The 20,958-nt window shown below is 38.7% G+C and overlaps 2 protein-coding genes across 2 annotated transcripts in view; one reads left to right on the forward strand and one right to left on the reverse strand.

Annotated features, from left to right (window-relative positions):
* Nucleotides 1–2,777: 2,777 nt before the first annotated feature.
* Nucleotides 2,778–3,479, forward strand: LOC126298071 (uncharacterized). Its single transcript, XM_049989391.1, has 2 exons — nt 2,778–3,229; nt 3,302–3,479. Exons 1-2 carry the CDS (start codon nt 2,778–2,780, stop codon nt 3,477–3,479), a joined length of 630 nt encoding a protein of 209 aa, XP_049845348.1.
* Nucleotides 3,480–14,533: 11,054 nt separating this feature from the next.
* The window catches only part of LOC126298072 (Bardet-Biedl syndrome 5 protein homolog), a 242,406-nt gene continuing 235,981 nt past the window's right edge, over nt 14,534–20,958 (reverse strand). The window contains exon 6 of the mRNA XM_049989392.1: nt 14,534–14,644. Coding sequence (XP_049845349.1) covers nt 14,534–14,644 — 111 coding nt within the window. The remainder of the gene's footprint in view (nt 14,645–20,958) is intronic.

The following is a 20,958-nucleotide window of genomic DNA, read 5'->3' on the forward strand; positions in this document are numbered from 1 at the left end:
GGCTTGTGTTAGATGCTGTAAAGTAGAATACCAGTAAGGAAACAGACCAGCCAGAAAATATGGATGATCTGCTCTATCACTTCCACCATTCCGAAAAAATGTAAAGTGTGGATCTGACATGTGGTTTGTGGCAAATTCCCTTGGCCAAGAAGAGTAGGCAGTATACTACTTTCTTATATGGCGGCAGATACTACCAATTTCACGTAGTTTCGTTTGGTCTGAACATTTCTGAGGCTGTTTTTATGGTAGTATTAGTTCATGTTTTATGTAGAGAGCTTTTGAGCAAACGGACAATCTATGAGGACAACATAGATTCTCAGTTTCTCAGTCACTGAGAAACTCATTGCCATCTACTGAGGCACAGGTGCCAACTCCATGGGGCCTGAGGGGCCCTGAGCCGCCCCCCCCCCCAATAATTTGAGATAATTATTAGTTGTATTATGCTTTGTAAAACCACAAAATTATGTTGAAAATTATTATTTTCCTTGTTTGATGATAGTTACTTTTTGAAATACATTCAGTAATTAGTTAAAACAAATAATTATTACAGTCGTAAGCAGATTAAGTAAACACGAGTGGTGTGAATCAGCCACCCCGAGTGGCCGAGCGGTTCTAGGCGCTACAGTCAGGAACCGCGCGACCGCTACGGCCGCAGGTTCTAATCCTGTCTCGGGCATGGATGTGTGTGATGTCCTTAGGTTAATTAGGTTTAATTAGTTCTAAGTTCTAGGAGACTGATGACCTCCGATGTTAAGTCCCATAGTGTTCAGAGCCATTTGAACTGTTTGGTGTGAATCATGATAGTGTTACGGTGGTACGGGCACACTTAGAATTTGTCCCAGTGTGCGAACCTTCGGGTAAAGTCTGTCGCCGGCAGGGCAGCAATGCGGCCGCGGCTACATCAAAAGGACTGGAGCAGAAGCGCCTGCAACCCTACGCCTCGCGTCGCCATGATGCTTCGAGACATTACGACGCCGTGGTAATATAAAGCCCACCCTACTGTCGCAGTTATTGAGTGTGGATAGTTTCGTTCAGTGCTTGCTGCAGAGGTGTTTAGTGTTCCGACTTTAGCGTCTAGTAGACTATTTAAATGACTATATTTTATTCGCTTACTTTAGTCTCTTAGTGTATTGTGAATTAAGTTTGAAATGGATAAATTTGTTAGCAAAAAGGTGCGCTTGGAGTCTAATGATACTGCAAGTCAGCCTCCAACAATTATTGTGTCGTTAATGGCTTCGTTGTCTTCAGGCTAGAACTATTCAAAGCCGAAACCTGGACAATCTGGTAAGCGAAGATCATTTCAGAAGTCTTAGTTGATCAAATATACATTGCTAGAATATGAAGAATCTTCTGCAAAAGTTTCTTGCAAAACCTACAAAGAAGCAGATGCTAAAAATCTAATAAAATTTTCTTCAAAAAAAAGAAGATGCATTTACTTCCTTAGGGTTTTCTAACTGGAAAAAGGGTTTGGAAAAATTCCGTCTTCATGAAAATCCGTTTACACATAAATAAGGTGTTCTGAAACTGAATTCTACCACTAACCGAAGTGTGGCCTCCCAATTGAATGAACAGTTAGATAGAGATATGAAGAAAGGCCAGTTACCTCTTGAGACAATTTTTACTACCATGCAATTTCTTTGCCAACAAGGACTAGCAATTAGAGAGCGTAAAGATGTAAACTCAATTTTCTTTCAATTGTTGGAACTCCGAAAGAATGACATACCTGAGTTTAAAGATTGGTTATGGCGTTTAGAGTATAAGTGGACATCCCACGATATTCAAAACAAGATCATTCATCTACTAGGAAAGTCTGTATTGAGAAAGGTTTTGGCTTCTATTAAAAAGACTGAACATTTTTCTATTATAGTTGATGAAACAAGTGATTCTTCGATTCATGAAGCAGTGTCATTTAGTATTTGTACTGTCGATGATTCCTTAATCATCAACGAAGGCTTTATTGGCTTATACAAGGCACCCAACACTAAATCACAAACTCAGTTTAGTATTTTGAAAGACGTTTTTGCCATTCTTGATTTGTCAATGGATAACTTCGGAGGGCAGTGCTACGATGGTGCCTCGAATATGAGAGGAAGTTCAAATGACTAAAAAGTTAGTTCTGGATATACAACCAAAAGCACTGCTCACAGTTATAACTTAGCAGTTGTAGAGTCTCCGCCATCTTACGTGTATGACGGATATTATGGCTTTAGCCAAAGACTTAATAAACACCGTAAGGGAATCTAATAAAAGGATGGGACTTTCCAGAAGCATACGCTGTGACAGCGCCAACGACCACGTTGCTCTACGACCCCTTTGCCCGACTCGATGGGCTATGTGAGCTTCTAGTATCTTGAAATACTGAAGAACTTTGAAGAACTTCTAGAGTTTTTTGTAACATTTTCTACAGAGGACACAACAGAGGCAATTTAAAAATGTGCAGGCTACCTTGAGTTAATGTTACAATTCAAGACTTATTTCTTTTTACGTCTTTATCGCAATGCAATGATCCCAGTAGAGGATGTCAATGAAAAAATTCAATGTCTTCATCTAAGTGTTGCTGATATGGAAAATAATATATGAGGGCTTGATTTGTATATTGAATGGAAGTCGTGATAGTTTTGAAAACTTTTAGGAATTGTCTTTAAAAGGAAAATCTTTACAAGTTGATGATCCTTCACTTCCTCACAATCGAAGTATACCAAAGAAGCATGAAAACAACGAAGCCACTTCACCGCACACGTTCAAAACCCAAAGGAATACTATGAAGCTACTATTTGATGTCCGGAAAGGACTGGGCTTATGATTTACTGCAGAGACGAAATCTTAGCCTTCGGGTCCCACTGAAAACTAGTCGTGGACGTGTGATGGGGTTCAACAAACAGCAACTGAGCATCTTCTTTGATAATCTTTCGTCGCTGATGGAGAGATATAAATTTGAACCTCATTGCATACATAAAATGGATGAGTCAGGAATTACAACTGTTCCCAAAAAAGTTCTGAAAGTGATTGCAACATGCGGCAAAAAGGACATAGGCAAAATAGCATCTGCAGTAATAGATCAGCCGATAACGGTTGTATGTTGTATGGGAGCTGGGGGGAGTTACATCCATCCAGGAATAAAATTTTCTTGGAAAAGGATGAAGGAGAGTTTGAAGAATGGTGCCCCTCCTGGGTCACTAATGATGTGTTCGGACACTGGATATATCAACTCAGATTTGCATCTTACATGGTAACATCATTTTGAAAAACATACACAGCCAACAGAAGATAATCCAATCTTGTTAATTTTGGACAATCACAGGTCACGTTTGAGTCTGAACGCCGTTCTTTACTGCAGGGACCATAACATTCACGTGCTTACCATTCCTCCACATCACAGCCACAAAATGCAGGCACTGGATCGCTACCTTTGCAAGCCACTGAAGGACTTTCATTCACAGGAATCTATCAGTGGCTCATTAACCACCCTGGATATGTAATTACCCAAGAATGTATCGCTGATTAGTTTGGGAACGCTTATCAAAGGACGGCCACAATGAAGAAAGGCAACAAAGGCGCTCAAGATATGTGGCATTTATCCAATCGATCCTCTCATATTCACCGAGGAAGATTTCCTGACAAATTTAATGATGCGTCCACAGTGGAAACTGGATCTCTCCAGAGACAAAGTTCAGAGACATCTACAAATGAACCACAAGCAGGACCAAGTACCTACGTTTCCCTAAAAGAATTAATTCCTTTGCCAAGAAGAAAAGATTGCCAAAAAAGGCAGAAGAAAGAAAAGGAGTCAGAAATAGTATCTGGGACCTCATTCAAGAAGCAGCTCTAATCCCAATCAACAGAACAAGAAATAAGGAAACAAAAGATGAAACTTCGATTCTGATCAAGCAAACAAAAAGAAAGCAAAGCAAAACTTAAATACGTCTAGGGAAGATTCACAAACTTTTCACTGTCCAGGCTGTACTGAAAAATACAATAATCCACCAACAGAAGACAGGATTCAATGTCTCAACTGCGAGGACCGGTGGCATGAATCCTGCTCTTATTATGAAGGTTCTGGACACTTCATTTGTGATCTTTGTTAAAAAGATTTTCGTCCTAGAGGGATATTTTTGCATGTTTTTGATGACAGGCCCAAATTTGTTCATTAGGTCAAATATTGTATCAACAGTAACTGTTTCATGCTGAGAAACAAGATATAATACGAAATTTCCTGGCAGATTAAAACTGCGTTCCGGACCGAGACTGGAACTCGGGACCTTTGCCTTTCGCGGGCAAGTGCTCTACCAACTGAGCTCCCCAAGCACGACACACGGCCCGCCCGCCCGCACAGCTTTACTTCTGCCAGTACCTCGCCTCCTACCTTCCAAACTTTACGGGATAACTCTCGCCTGCAGAGTCTAAGTCCGTTATCACCGCCTTACGTAATCAAGGTCACGCTCTGTCTATATAAGCGGGCAGTGCACGCCAGTGGAACCATTCCGCTGTGAGCTTCTGTAAAGTGAAGAAACAGTGAAACACAAGCTGATAAATATGAGCGAGTTTGATGACTAGTATTATCCAGGTCGTTGGCATGAATGCATTTTGATGTAAAGCGGATACGTACCGATACATTTCAGAATACGTGTTACCTGTTTATTACTGTGTACTTTGTTAGTCAAGGTAAGGCACTGCGAAGTATGGTATTGGTTACAACTCATTATCTGAGAAGCAAAAAATCTGGTGAGTTTATTGACAACAATAATGAAGAGACATTATTCAGATTGTTAGGAGTAAATCCCCAGTGTTTAAAAATATTTATTTTGTCGGCAGTTCTTGCGTTACACATGTATTGAACACACTGACGAAACACTTTTTCGATGACGATTATTTGGTACATGAAGTTGCAGTGGTTTATCCCACAATTTACCCTGCAAAAGATACGCTGGTGTTGTAATTTCGATACAGACAAGTTTGAAGCAAGAAACGGAGAAAAGATGGAACAGCTTGTTTTGAATGCCACAGTCTGTAGTAGTTGATGTTGTGGTCTTCAGTCCTGAGACTGGTTTGATGCAGCTCTCCACGCTACTCTATCCTGTGCAAGCTTCTTCATCTCGGAGTACTTACTGCAACCTACTACCTTCTGAATATCCTTAGTGTATTCATTTCTTTGTCTCCCTCTACGATTTTTACCCTACACGCTGCCCTCCAATGCTAAATTTGTGATCCCTTGATGCCTCAAAACATGTACTACCAACCGATCCCTTCTTCTAGTCAAGTTGTGCCACAAACTTCTCTTCTCCCCAATGATATTCAATACCTCCTCATTAGTTGCGTGATCTTCAGCATTCTTCTGTAGCACCACATTTCGAAAGCTTCTATTCTCTTCTTGTCCAAATCATTTATTGTCCATGTTTCACTTCCATACATGGGTACACTCCATACAAATACTTTCAGAAACGACTTCCTGACACTTAAATCTATACTCGATGTTAACAAATTTCTCTTCTTCAGAAACGCTTTCCTTGCCATTGCCAGTGTACATTTTATATCCGCTCTGCTTCGACCATCATCAGTTATTTTACTTCCTAAATAGCAAAACTCCTTTACTACTTTAAGTGTCTCATTTCCTAATCTAATTCCCTCAGCATCACCCAATTTAATTTGACTACATTCCATTATCCTCGTTTAGCTTTTGTTGATGTTCATCTTATATTCTCCTTTCAACACACTGCCCATTCCGTTCAACTGCTCTTTCAGGTTGTTTGCTGTCTCTGACAGAATTACAATGTCATCGGCGAATCTCAAAGTTTTTACTTCTTCTCCATGAATTTTAATACCTACTCCGAATTTTTCTTTTGTTTCCTTTGCTGCTTGCTCAATATACAGATTGAATAACAACGGGGAGAGGCTACAACCCTGTCTCACTCCTTTCCCAACCACTGCGTCCCTTTCATGCCCTTTGACTCTTATAACTGCCATCTGGTTTCTGTACAAATTGTAAATAGCCTTTCGCTCCCTGTATTTTACCCGTGCCACCTTTAGAATTTGAAAGAGAGTATTCCAGTCAACATTGTGAAAAGCTTTGTCTAAGTCTACACATGCTAGAGACGTAGGTTTGCCTTTCCTTGATCTTTCCTCTAAGATAACTCGCACGGTCAGTATTGCCTCACGTGTTCCAGTGTTTCTCCGGAATCCAAACTGATCTTCCCCGAGATCGGCTTCAACTAGTTTTTCCATTCGTCTGTAAAGAATTCGTGTTAGTATTTTGCGGCTGTGGCTTATTAAACTGATAGTTCGGTACTTTTCACATCTGTCAACACCTGCTTTTTTTGGGATTATATTCTTCTTGAAGTCTGAGGGTATTTCGCCGGTCTCATACATCTTGCTCACCAGCTGGTAGAGTTTTGTCATGACTGGCTCTCCCAAGGCCGTCAGTAGTTCGAATGGAATGTTGTCTACTCTCGGGGCCTTGTTTCGACTCAGGTCTTTCAGTGCTCTGTCAAACTCCTCAAGCAGTATTTTATCTTTCATTTCGTCTTCATCTACATCCTCTTCCATTTCCATAATATTGTCCTCAAGTACATCGTCCTTGTATAAATCCTCTATATACTCCTTCCACCTTTCTGCCTTCCCTTCTTTGCTTAGAACTGGGTTGCCATCTGAGCTCTTGATATTCATACAAGTGGTTCCCTTCTCTCCAAAGGTCTCTTTTAATTTTCCTGTATTCAGTATCTATCTTACCCCTAGTGAGATAAGCTTCTACATCCTTACATTTATCCTCTAGCCATCCGTGCTTAGCCATTTTGCGCTTCATGTCGATCTGTAGTTAGAAAGTACGATATTATTATGGAAATGCTTCAGGACATAGAGTCTCTGAAAAACTTACTGGTATAAAGACAGCAACACTGCAAAATAACTCTTGACGGCCTATGTGGCCAAAAACTCAGTTTTTTATTTTATTTGTTCAAAGGTATATGTGTTTAAAATGTTGGGAGGAGAAGGTTTTTTTAATCCGTGGGTTAGAAATGTTTTTACAGTGCACAGTTCCAACCAGTGTCACGACAGCCATAGGACGCTCTCAGCCGGAAACGCCCAGCTGAGATAGAAAACTTGTCATGCTGTGACGAACGTTCACAAAATTAGTAACAGGGCGATTATAATGAAACGTTCAGACCGCTGTGGAAATAACACCACTGTTCAGAATGACATCAAATGGTAGCAGAATATGTGTTGCGCAATGCGTCTGCAGTCAAAACACTGAACACAATATCTTTCTGATAGCCCCACAGCTACAAGTCACACAGATTAAGATCAGGAGACTGGGACGGCCAGGTTGAAGGGAAATGGCGCATTTCCCAAATGGCGCTTCAGCAGCTGCTTGTTAGCTGCATTTTGCAATGTGCGGAGGTACGCAATCTTGCATAGAAATGATCCCATCCACACATCCACGCTGTTGGAGAGCTGGAATGACGTGGTTGCGCAAAACACAGTCATAGCGCTTCCCAGTAACAGTACAGGTAATAGGAATGAAAGCACCTGTCTCTTGGAAAAAAATATGACCCTATGATAAGTTATGCTGTAAACCTGCATCACACAATCACCTTTTCAGGATGAAGTGGTATCTGTGTGTTGACATATCCTGTCAGAAAGAAGTGGGCTTCCTCTGTTCACAAAATCTTCCGTGGCCAAATCATTGACCACTTCCATGCTAGCAAGAAATTCCAAAGCAAAGGTCTCTCTTGCTGGCAGGGTAACAGGAAGCAACTTGTGGACATGGGTAATTTTGAATGGATAGCATAGAAGGATGTTTCGTAGGATTTTACGCACTGTGCTCGTGGGTATGTGCAGTGTTCAAGCAATTCTCTGTGCACTACACGTTTGTATGGCCACTGCTTCCACTGACGTCAAATTGATTCGTTTGCTCCCAGTACAAAGTTGCACACCAAAAGAAACCGTCGTTTCGAATTTACGAATCATTTTCCCCAGACCTACGGCAGTTATCGGACCAACGCCTTTTTTCAAACTCTTCAGTGTCCAGAACTTCTGCAGAGTGCCGTTGCACAGTCATCATTCTTGTAATACAGCTTTACATGAAGAGCGCGAGCCTGCATTGAGACAGTCTTGGCGAACATCGCAGATGCGAAAGGAGGAAAAGCCGTGTACCCGGCGTGGTTATATGAAGTTCAATGGGCCGTGCGAATGACACATGTTTTCATTTACGTATTCTGACTCATATAGCGACCTCTTTTGATCAATTTTCTTCTCCCATATGTTTTCTACCTTCTCCCATAATATCCAGTTTCAATTTGACGTCCTTTGACCAGTGGTATTATTTGTACAGCGTTTTGAAAGTTTTACTTTAACTATAATCACCCTATATGTTGCAGCATGCACGCTAACATATTCATAAAAAAAGTTGGTGGTAAACGTGTGCAGTCTGCCTAACACATCATACGCAGCTCCGCCAGATCTGCTTTTCTCGCCAATACGAAAGAGGAAATCGCTCTCCAGGAAAAGTTGTAGTTAGAGAAAGGGTTGATGTACAGTCCTGGAATTGCACACTAAACGTAAGTAACGAAAACATTTTTGGTCCAAATTGATCAAAACATAATTTTTGATTGGCCGTATTGGATTAGTCATTTAGAATTTTGAAAATCTAACTTCAGATTTGTGTTCAGCAACATCAAAAACATGTAATAACTTCTAGTTTTTATGCAAATTTAACTAATAATAGATATAAAAGTTTTCTCTAACTTTTAAACAGGTTTTTTTCGAAAAACTACTTTCGAAAACTGAATAAAACATAAAATAAAACCGTTTCAAACAATTACATTATATCTTTAACCCCCAAAAAGAAAGCACTTTTCTTGAGAGCTTATACCTACAATATACGAAAACTGTTAGTATCAACTATTGTTTCTAAGGTCATAAAGAGCGAAAAATCTCTTAAAGTCGTACTCAAAGTTGCACATAACAACATACCGTTAAATTTAAGCTTATTTCATTGAGCTTAGGTATAAACTCCCATAAAGTTAATGTAGTATCCACTAATGTTATCTATTTTTTATTTCAGATAACTCCAGAGGGATTACACTGCACACAGTCTGTGTACTTCGAACTCAGAGGCCCTTGATCAAACTGCGTTTATGGGTGCCATTTTGTTTTTTTCTTTGTATTGAAAATCTAAAATAAAGTTCAAAGTCCCATCAATCACAATCCTCACGCAGATTCTTTGTATGTCTTTTAACCATCTCACAAAAAATTCCAAACTTTACCAATTTTTTTGATCATTTGTGTAAGAACTTGGCCTTAATAAACGCTGCAGCAAAGGAAAGTTTTACTTAATTACAAAATGCCAGTTTCTGTGTGTCTCGTATTTTGGAAGAACTAATTAATATCATTCTTTATTCCTCCATTATTTTGTAGTCAATGTTAGTGTTATTATTATTATTATTATTGCCAACTATTGCGTTTACTAATAATGCAAATTATTATTATTGTGATTATTACATAATATTATTTGTGTGTGTTGTTCCTGGTCAGATGTGAGAGTGGGTCTCAAGGCCCTAATCTGGTCAGGCTAAAGAAGTAGTTAATAAATCAATAAATAATACAATACAGTACAACTGTCATATTATCGTCTATTATGTGTAGACACTAAAGGTGCTGAAACAGCTCTGTCTTCGTCTCATAAATGAGAAAGTCGAAATTCGGAAGTGGCACAGAAATTTCTGTGGTCAGAAACTGCAATAGTATAACACGAGTGCTAGAAAGCGCATCAACAGAATTGGTGGCGGTATTCTCGACATGTTACCAGCTGGTTTGCATCTTCGTGGGTATAATTACTGTTGATCTGGAACGGACCTGAAAAAGCATCTAGTTCATGGTGATAATCTGCTAGAGGAAGCATGCAACGAACGTGACTTAGTGTATGCTGCAAATCAAGGTATGGCAGAATGTCACACTGTCGATCAAATTTTATCTGAAATGCCGAAGATATATGTCAAAGAAGCGTCATTGTCATGGGACCTTCGACCATAGATACTAGTAGACTGGCCTTGCTGTGCAGAAGCTATAGGGCTGGTGTGGCTCCAACATACACCACGTGACTGTTGGCAAAACGTGACCGGATTTCAAATCAGCAGTCTGCGATCCTATGTTTGTATCGTATTTTCCCCACATCTCTTAATTGATTGCCAAACGCTTCCAACGAAAATAATTTTTTATTTGCGAAAAATTATGCCAGAACTACATTTGACCTGGATTTGTTCACAGTACCATTTATAAAATCTAACAAATACATCGAACGCCACTCTGGTGCGCAGCGGGACGAAATTACCATAAACTAAAAGTTTAAACTATCAGTTAAAAAAATGATATTTTAGATGAAAGGTGAGACTTTCAAGTTTCAGAAAATAACTTTGGAGCCTACATTTATTTAATAGTATTAGAAGGTAGAAAAAATTCTCTTAATGTGTCGACTATAGGTGCTCTTACCTTATTATAATCTCACTTGAATATACAAATCCTTGCTACCTGTGGGCTATTAAGTGCCTCAAAATAAATAATGCATGTACCAAAGTCAATATTGTGCACCGTATAAAAGATGTCAATTATGACTCAAGAAACACATATAAAATTTCAACTGAAACAGTCATTACAGCTCTCAATTTAACCAGGGCAGGCCATAAATTAAAAGTTCCAAGAGACTATGCAATTATTTTAATTTTTAAAGGTATTTCTTCACAGTTGATGAAAACAATCTCAAGGAAAACTCTTTTTAAGGTTAAAACACTGTTGTCAACTTCTGTCTTAAGATAGTCATTCTGTGGGGAAACAAGCTGCAAAATAATTCCCACAATGAACTGTGACAGTATATAATTTTTTAAGAAAACTATCTGAGGGACACTTTTCACTCCTAATATTGCAAAACTGTACTGACCCTCATCCAGATTAAGATCTATTTTGCAGGGCACAAACAGGTTAGAGCTCATCTGCCAAAACAAAAACATTTGGCAGTCTCTCAGTACAATAAGAACAGGGGCTCTTATTTCAGAAAAATAATGCCTGTACGGTGATCTGATTTTGTTCTGACACTGTGTGGGATCATGAGGAAATTTTTCCTTGCCTCTGCATAATAATCATGAGGGCATACATCAAATAAAACTCCCCTTTAATTACAAATTAATGATTATCATTGCAGTTTGTGAACAAATTGAATAGCTTACTGCAAATGCAGCAGAAGACAATTAGCCAACCTAGAGCTTAAAAACTCACTTTTTTAACAGAAATTTTAGGCTTACCTCAGGAATAACCTTTACAGATGGGAAAAGTTGTTCTTACACTGAAAAGTGAGGTCTGTTTTCTCCAGAGTTTATAAACTGCCAATGCGATGCACAATGTCACATTTTCATGATGTTTTGCACCAAATTTTGGAAATTGTTGCATATGAATGAAATATATATACCTGTACTTGCTTCACTCAAACAGCATTCCGAATTTCTTATTGCAAGCTTATGCTACAAATCCCTAGTACCTGGTGTCTGTAGTGGATGCATATTGCCAGAGGTGAACACTATCCATTGTAGAAACAACTGAGGTAATAGAAATACTTTTGGTCTTGACACTCCAATGATATTTACAAACATGCACTGCCAACACCATGCACAATCTCACATTTTCACTAAGTTCCTTATCAAATTTTGAAAGCTGTTGCATATGAATGAAATATATGTACCTGTACATGCTTCTTTCAGAGCCTACTGAATTTTGTATTACAATCTCGTCTGACAAATCTTTACTACCTGCTGGCTATTACGTATCTATAGCAGACAAAATTTACCGAAGTGAACACAGTCCATTGCACCAACTACAGTTGACTAAGAATAAAGAAACTGGTCTATTCTTTTACGTGAAACAACTTTTGGGGGTTTGAGTTTCCATAGGTAACATGAAAAGAAATACATGTGGATTCTTTCAAGTGCTTTTCTCATTTTAAATTTATTACACTTTTTTCTCGGTTGCTGCAAGTATTCAAAGAAAACTAACATCTCTTGGGAAAAAATAGATATTCAGAAAAAATTAACTCAATGCTTTATTTCACAATATTATTTTATTTCTTACAAAATTTTATTTCACATTTTCTTTCTTACAACACAATATTTTCCAACAGATTTATTTCTTAAGCCCATATTCTAAGAGGGCACAACATTGTTTAACAGATAAGATATAGAAGACACTGACAAGAGAATAAATCAAGTAAAAATACAAGGGTCCAAACAAATTAACAACACAACATACAGACGTAGAAGGGACAAAAAATAAAAAAAAGACAGTACATAAATATATATTCTGTTAAGAGCAAAAGAATATCTAGGTTTACATAAAACAAATGAATCCAATTGGTCTGAAAACAGAAGTAAAGTCCAAACATATATTGAAAAAGGCTTTGTGGATGCAGTACGGGTACTTAGAAAGTCTAAGAACTCCAGATACCTCTTTACTTTGTGTAGACATGGTTCAAACATTAATAATAATAAACAACATAACCTTGGCAATTATTAACTCTAATGTAATAGGGATAAGGCATAGAATATTTAATGTCACTTAAACAGCACAGTTTTGTGTATAAACTCCTCACACAACCTTTCTGGAATGTTTCTGTCACAGACTTTCCAAAATGGTGATTTCTAATTTTAAAATACTCAAATAAAATTGATTTAATTAGGGCATTTCTGTGGGCTCAAAGTCCATAATATGTTCGTTGATGGATTGAAAAACACTACAAAGAACATCTGCCATAGCACATGAAACAAGAACAAGCATAAAATTTTTCTTTTGCAACATCCCCTTCACCTGTTGCAACCGATAAGCTTGCTCTGCTGCTTTGCAAATTTTAATAACGTCAGCAGAAGGCGTAACTAAACCTCCCGTATTCTTTCTTCTGATTAGTCCAATGTCACTTTCCACTGCCCCACACAAGGAATTTGCACATTCTACACAATGTACTGACTTAGTCCATTTACGCACAATGAATCCTGCTATGTATGCAACAACATTCCGTACATAATTTGACAGCTGTTCAAATGAGACAGTAGGAATGCTGTATGAGTGATCATGAGAGACCGATGCAACATCTAAGCCTAACTTCTCTGAATTACAATTCATAGCTAATTTAAATGGGTTAGATTGCATCACATCCAGACCAGAAGATACACTGAGAATGGAACAATCTGCAGTATCTAAAGTAGATCCAAATTCTGACCCTCTTACCTGCTGATGGATAAGCAATCGTTTGTAGGCTGCTTTGAATTGAGCTGCTGTGGGATTATTGTTAACACCACCATATCTTATGATTGAGCTGAAAAATGTTTCTATGTGATCCTGTAGCAATTTATATGTGAGCAAGAAATTTAGTTTTGGTTGAGAGCTGTCAATGAGGGAAACATATAATTTTCTTAGGCTCTGTATACATACAAGAAAACCAAGGAAACCAGTGTTTCTGTTAGTATACAAAATAGATGGCCCATTAGCCTCAAGTCTCAGCTCCTTAATATATTTTTTCACTTCATCAAGAAATGGTAAAATATGGCCAGCTGTCTGCATTGACAGAGGTGATTTATACCCTTTGGACAGGAGATTCCTACTATTGAAACGATCAAAAAGGTTGTTCATTGGCCTTATAAATTTAACTGTATGTTCACATCCTTTAAAGTCAGCTAGCTGCAAATCTGTGTCAAGGAATTCTAGAGCATTAGCTACACTACCACTAAATGTTTGCACAGCAATCCTTACATTCATTTTATGACGATACCATTCAACGTGTTTTGTTCATACTTTTGTAGCAGCCAGAAGTTTCTCCACTTTTTGCAGCTCATGTAATTTTAATACATAATCTCATTTTATTGGATTTCTGTTTCCATCGAAAATGACACCTTCCCCAGCTAATGTATTGCGTATTAATTTGAACATGTGACATGGATAAAGGAATATGCAAACATCGTCCTTACATACAGTGTGTTTAAAAAAAGATTTCATTCTGCCCGTTGAAAGACAGGCCCCTAGCTTGCCTACCATTGCAGTGTTTACGTGAGCACCATCAAAAGTAACAGAATTTACTTCTACTCCAGCATCATATGTAAATTTCAACGCCTCCTTAAGTAGGTTTGATTTTTCAACAGCACCCAGGCCATTGACTAAAAAGTAGCCAATCGGCATTTTCCATGAACCATTAACAGCAGTCAACATGAATGTTAATGCCTCATTTGCTACAGGCAGATTGTCATTGTCAAGATCTGTACCATAATCTATGTAACCAATAAACTTATTTACACAAAATTCAACATGCTTCCTTATGGCAAACTCATCAAATGACGTGGCACAAAGCAATTTCTTACCTTTGCTAATGAGGTCCTGACTCTTTATTCTAAGTGCTATTGCTGCTTCTTTACTGAAACCAGGATCCCCATCAACGACACCGTACCATTTTCTTAATGTTCGTGGATGTGGCAGTGATGTTTTAAAATTTTTCCTTACATAGCTATATGCCTTGCTACTGTAAAAATTTAGTTAGAGCAAAGGTACGAAGAGCTGCAGGATACATATTTGCTTCTTTGCCTTTGCTGACACGTTGGAGCAACTCCGAAGTACCAGGTGGCAGCGTCTGATAGCAAAAAGCCACATCATTTATGCATAAGTATTGCAACCTTCAATCAGTAATACATTTTAAAAATAACAGGCATTGTAAATATACTTGCCTCTAGTAAATTAGCCAGGGATTCATTTATAACACGATTATTTTCAAGATTATTTATCAAAGATTTCAAAGACAAGACTTTCTTCTTCATCCCACGAGATGACCGCTGCAAATTCTTTAACTTTCTGGCTATGATGCTAATCTGCCGTCTTGCCACACCTATCACTTTTTCTGCTATGCCAGGAGTACACAAATCGCTATTCGAAAAGTCCCCAATATACCTGAAACTTTTGTAAAATTTGAAACTTTTGTTTTTCTGGGTGTTCGTTTCCATATCGCATAACGTCACTGCAAACAAAACAAAAATGCATGTTTTGAGGTATAATTTGTGGGCGAAGCATGTCCGAAATGGCACTTAACGTAACGTGCTACAGTTCTATTACAATACAATAATTTACTAATTCGCAGTTGTTACACACATTCTAACAACATTCAGACTTACAGGCATTGGAAGCACAGATTTCAGAAGACGAGGCATCATCTACCGAACGCCTTCTAGTGTGTGGTTTACTGAGCTTAGGCCTCTTCGATTTCATATGCTCTGCAAAATCGAAAAGTCTCGGGATAGCATCACTTCTTAGCTAGTTCCCTCCAGTCTTAGCCCTATAAAAACATCGGGTTTAAAACTGACAGACATTGTAAATACAAATTATGAATATACATTGTAAATAATAACTAACCTATAAAAACATTTCTCCTCGAAGTGCTTCGAGCACAGGCGCGTATGTGCAGATGGCTTAAAGTTTTTCCGCTTCAGGACCCTGTATCCAAAGCTGCCTTCGGTTTTCATCCTTAGGAAACCTATTAGTAGGAACGAGAAACAGTTATACTTACTTCTTTAACCGAATTATCACATACACTTTCCAAAATGTAGTATGAGTCTGACTTTACAGGCACCACTTTCCACACTCTAATTTACATGATACTCTATTTCAAGTGTAAAAAACATATAAAAGTCACTTCAGCAGATTTCAATAAACGCTTCCACACTATCATAGTAACACTTACACGTGAAATTTAATGCCATTTCCCCCGATAAAACGCTGAGTACAGCCATAAGCGCAACACGAAACAATCATGTTTTGCCAACATTCACGTGACTTCAGCTCAGAGATGTTGGAGCCACGAAAATGACGTCAGGGCCAGTCTATTATATTTATTGTCGAAGCATGGGACAACATTATCTTGCATTCAAAGTTGACAGAGCTGTGTGTACGGAACTTAAATTGGGTACTGGGTTAAATTTATGATATGTCATGAACACAGCTCATCACACACTAAAGAGGCAGAAGAAAAAACCTGCACCAAGTTTAATGAATTACATCACCTCAGCAGTGGCAGTGGCAAAAAGTGCCTTGAAGCAGGAAGGAGTAAGACGAAGGAGACTTAAGATACCTATAGTTCTACCACTGCCAAAGACATGTGGTGGAATTATCTTGTTTCTAGTTCAAACACTGGCAGAGCTGTAAGCAATTATTTCATTGGTGAAAGAGGTGGACACTGTAGCCCACACTTCATCAATGCACAAAACACAGAAGAGAAACTACAGAAATGACTTGGTCTGTTAATAAAAATGAAAGGCGCCTAGCTACACTAATGTACAGACCACTTAAAATACAGATCTGCTTCAGTTCGTAAAAAAACTCAAAATCCCAAGATTTTATGTGATGTATCTGTGGAATACATTACAATAGGCAACTTGGTAATCTAAAAAAATGTGTGATTGTAAATTTAACTGCAACAGCAGGGTCTGGAATGAACTAGGTTGCATATGGTAAAAAACATTGGGAAGAACTACGCTTCTTTGAGTGTGCCTGTCATTAGAACTGCGCTATTAGCTTGCCAACAACCGTGAGCTCTACAGACTGTTTCATATCTCTGTGAGCAATTCGGCCGAAAGTTCCTTCTGATGATTGCCGAAAAAAAAAATTAGCATGCAGATCATTGTGTCAGTTGAGTTTCTATGTGAAGTTTCACATTCTAATATTAAAAGAAAGATCGTCAGTAGTAACAACTTTCCACCATTAGATCTAAGCTAGGGGGACTCGACTATTGCATTTGTTGGCCTGGAAACATATAACAGCATTCCTAATGTTGCTGACTTATACAATAAACTGCATCTTGGAGGAGGCAAAATTGTGGAAATACTCTCTGGCTCATACGATATTGACAATCTAACTGAAATTATTAAATGACCTGTAAAATAGTTTAGGTTACTTGCAAACGTTAAGACATATAAAACACAGTTAAAAATAACAAAACACATGATAGACTTTAGTGAGGAAGAAATTGTGGTGTTGCAGCTGTATTACTTCCATGCTTCTTCATAAATTTTCGTTCCAGGTAAGGGAAAAAGCTGCTTGGAAGTCAAATTCCCAATGTAATTTTTTTCCGAAATGAAAGGAAGAAATGCAACTACAGAGCTAATTAACCAGTGTTGACTCGTTTCTAACGTATTGTAGGTCGGGAGCTGCAATTTTCAGCGTGTACGGTACATTTAATCAAAGATTATGAAAATATGTTTTACAGATATTTGCGCTTTGTCCCGCGTAATGAAAACAAAATAAAAGCTGATACCTTCAGTAGCAAAAAATAGTTCCTTGGGAGAACTGGCAGGGTGGAAAACTCGTTATAAGTAAGGACGATAATCGAATTTTGTGAGTAATCTCGATGAATTAATGGATTATCTGTTACACGAAACCATCTGAAACAACGATATAAATTCCAGGATAGTATGTTCAATGTGTTGACTTTATTGGTTACATATTTCCCAAGTCCATTAATTTCGTCTTAGAGCTCTGCAAATATTTCTCTCTAATCCTGATTCGCCTTGGAAAACATCATAGGTCAATATGCTTACATGGTATCTGTCGAAAGACTTGCACCAGGCGAGCGGTCTACCCGACGGGAGGCCCTCGTCACACGCCATTTATTTACGCAACAGTCATTTGCCACGAGTGGAGAGTATGAAAAATTAGATCACCAAAGAAAAGGAAGACACATTTTATATCGAAAAAGAACAGAACACTACAGTATACGTACATAAGTAACACTGTGCCAATGTGTGATATGAACGAACAGAAATATCTCTCGATATACGCCAAACTCAAAGAGGATTACAAATGGGAAGAACACAAGCACAGATAGGCCAGTCAACATACATTGCAGTTTTGCAACTAGATATTCGTGTGGAACGTGTTTTGCAAATTGATCGCTAACACTCTTTCGCAATACACAGGCCAATCGCTGTTACGTTCACCGGTGCCTGCGAAATGGTGAATTCCATTTTACAGTATGTTTTAAAGTAAATGTACTACTTTAAATCTCCGATGCGGATTTTGTCCACTTAGTTCCAAAAAAATGCTTCCCTCGCAGGTGCCAAAACGCCATCCGGCGTGTTCCGGTCAAAATTAAGCCCTGTAATCCACTATTTTATTCACATTTTGACGATTCCTCTAGGTTCTGAAGGAATGTCGCCCGTGATGCTTAGAATTTTTAGTGCTGCTCTGAAATCTCAGCTAATCTATGGAGTCATCATTTGCGTCGCGCTGCAGTATCAGTTACGCGCGTATGTTTTATTCTTGTTACACGGAAGCGCCAAAGAAGCTGCTATAGGCATGCGTATTCAAATACGGAGAACAGGCAGAATACGGCACTGCGGTCGGCAACGCTTATATAACATAAGTGTCTGGCGCAGTTGTTAGACCTATTACTGCTGCTACAAACGCACGCTATCAAGATTTAAGTGAGTTTGAACGTCTTGTTACAGTTGGCGCATGAGCTATGGGACACAGCATCTACGAAGCAGCGACGAAGTGCGGATTTTCCCATACGACCATTTCACGAGTGTACCGTGAATATAAGGAATCCGGTAAAACATGAAATCTCCGACATAGCTGTGGCCGAAAAATATCCTGCAAGAACTGGACCAAAGACTACTGAAGAGAATCGTTCAACATTACCTTCCGCAAACTATTGTAGATTTCAGTGCTGGGCCATCAACAAGTGTCAGATTGCGAACCATTCGACGAAACATCATCGATATGCGCTTTGAGAGACGAAGGCCCGCTCATTTGCCCTTGACGACTGCATCACAGAAAGCTTTACGCCTCGCTTGGGCCCATCAACAGTGACATTATGTTGTTGATGACTGGAAACGTGTACCGCGTCAGACGAGTCTCGTTTCAAAGTCTATCGAGCGGATGCACATGTATGGGTATGGAGACAACTAGACAACCTCATTAACCCATGGACCCTGTACGTCAGGGCAGGGTGGGGGGAAGGGGGGGGGGCGTTCAAGCTGATGGGGGCTCTGTAACGGTGTGGAGCGTGTGCAGTTGGAGTTATGTGGTACCCCTAATATGTCTAGATACCTGTGTTATTACCTGCATCCATTAATGTCCATTTGCATTCCGACAGACTTGGGCAATTCTAGCAGGATGATGCGACACCCCACACGTCTAGAATTGCTACAGAGTGGCTCCATGAACACTCTTGTGAGTTTAAACAATTCCGTTGGCCACCAAACCTCCACACATAAACATTAATGAGCATATTTGCTATGCCTTGCAACGTGCTATTCGGAAGAGATCTCCACCCCGTCGTACTCCTACGTATATATGGACAGCCCTGTAGGATTCATGGTCTGACTTTCCTCCAGCACTACCTCAGACATTAGTCGAGTCCATGCCACGTCGTGTTGCGGCACTTAACGCGTGCTCGCGGTTGCCCTACACGATATGAGGCAAGTGTACGGGTTTCTATGGCTCTTTAGTGTATTATCGCTTCGTTGAGTGCATAGTTGAGTTTCTCATATTACTACATGGGTGAGGAAAGTTTTCCTGACACATTATCTGTTACTTGTTCAACACCTCAAAGACACGTAACAGGGTCGTGTAAGTTTAATAAGTACCGTATTTTAAATGTCAGTCTTTTCTTACTCATGAAACATCTGTATCAGAACCAGCTTTCTTTAATGTCATATTCATGTACATGAATATTAATGGATCTGCAAAGAAAGCACTTCCAGGAAATATCACTTGTATTCGTCGAATCTCCACCAAGCAGTCGTGCGGCTAGACAGAAAAATGGTATATACATGTGTGTGTGTGTGTGTGTGTGTGTGTGTGTGTGTGTGTGTGTGTGTGTGTTTTGCGTGCACTTCATAAGATGAAGCAAATAACTCCTATTTGTTTCACTCCTTCTACTGCACCATTGTTCATCCACCTTCTGCACATCGCACCCGTCACACAACAGCGATTTGAAGATTGAACAACCTACAAAATATGATCCGCTTTGACGTTGCACGTCATCAAGGAGGTCCGTGAAACAATTTGTGTTCGCCAACTTGGTTAAAGGTTAACTTAAAAATTAAAGATTTGTTTAATTAACATTTTAAACCATGAATATTCAAACAATTACCAAAAAAATCTCAGTATTGATTTAATTTAATTTAATTTTATTTTTAGATTCACCTGGAACACATTGTCTACAAGTGGTTTGGGAAGTAGAAGAAACCCATACCGAAAATCTTAATAAGTCAGAGGAATTTCATAATATCTCTTCGTCAGATAGAGGAAACTTTGGTGACAGCCTTACTAATGTGAACCAAAAATTACTTTTGAATTGCACCCATTTAACTCATAATGACCGTTCCCAAAGGAACCAGAATAAAGTGATGTTTTTCAGTCTGTCGTTACTCATATTTCAATACACCTGGTATAGAAATTTCAAGACTATGGCTATGCTATTCTAATTTTTTAAAGAAACAGAATTGTCACTTCGGTTGGAAACAAATCATACTCTTCCGCATAGGTTAACGGTGTTTCAGTTTGAAGCAACTTTACACAATGTATATCTGATCATGATAACTCACAGCAGCACATTAACGTAACTCTATCTCTTAATAATTGATTACAAGGTAACACCATCGATACATTGCTGCAAAGTGAAATCAGCAGTAAAATACTTTCTGGCGAGGTGTTCTGCATCGTGATATTAATGCAAATTTCATGTGAATTTTACGTTTACTATCGAATTATGGTCTATTATAGAAGAACTTCTTTTAAAGCCAAAAAGCGAAATAAATTACTTATGCCCCACAATTGAAAATGAGATCATTAATTTACCTGCTACCACTATTAAATGAAAATATTGTTTTATAAATTAAAAAAGCTCCATATCGGGCGATTATTTTGGATACAACTCAAGATCTGTCAAAA

Source organism: Schistocerca gregaria, chromosome X, assembly GCF_023897955.1.
Source record: "Schistocerca gregaria isolate iqSchGreg1 chromosome X, iqSchGreg1.2, whole genome shotgun sequence".
NCBI classification, from domain to species: domain Eukaryota; kingdom Metazoa; phylum Arthropoda; class Insecta; order Orthoptera; family Acrididae; genus Schistocerca; species Schistocerca gregaria.

Coding starts and splice junctions, on each gene's coding strand:
- LOC126298071 (XM_049989391.1), top strand. CDS start 2,778: ATGTCCGGAAAGGACTGGGCTTATGATTTACTGCAGAGACGAAATCTT. Junction 3,230..3,301: donor TCAGATTTGCATCTTACATG/GTAACATCATTT, acceptor GGACAATCACAG/GTCACGTTTGAGTCTGAACG.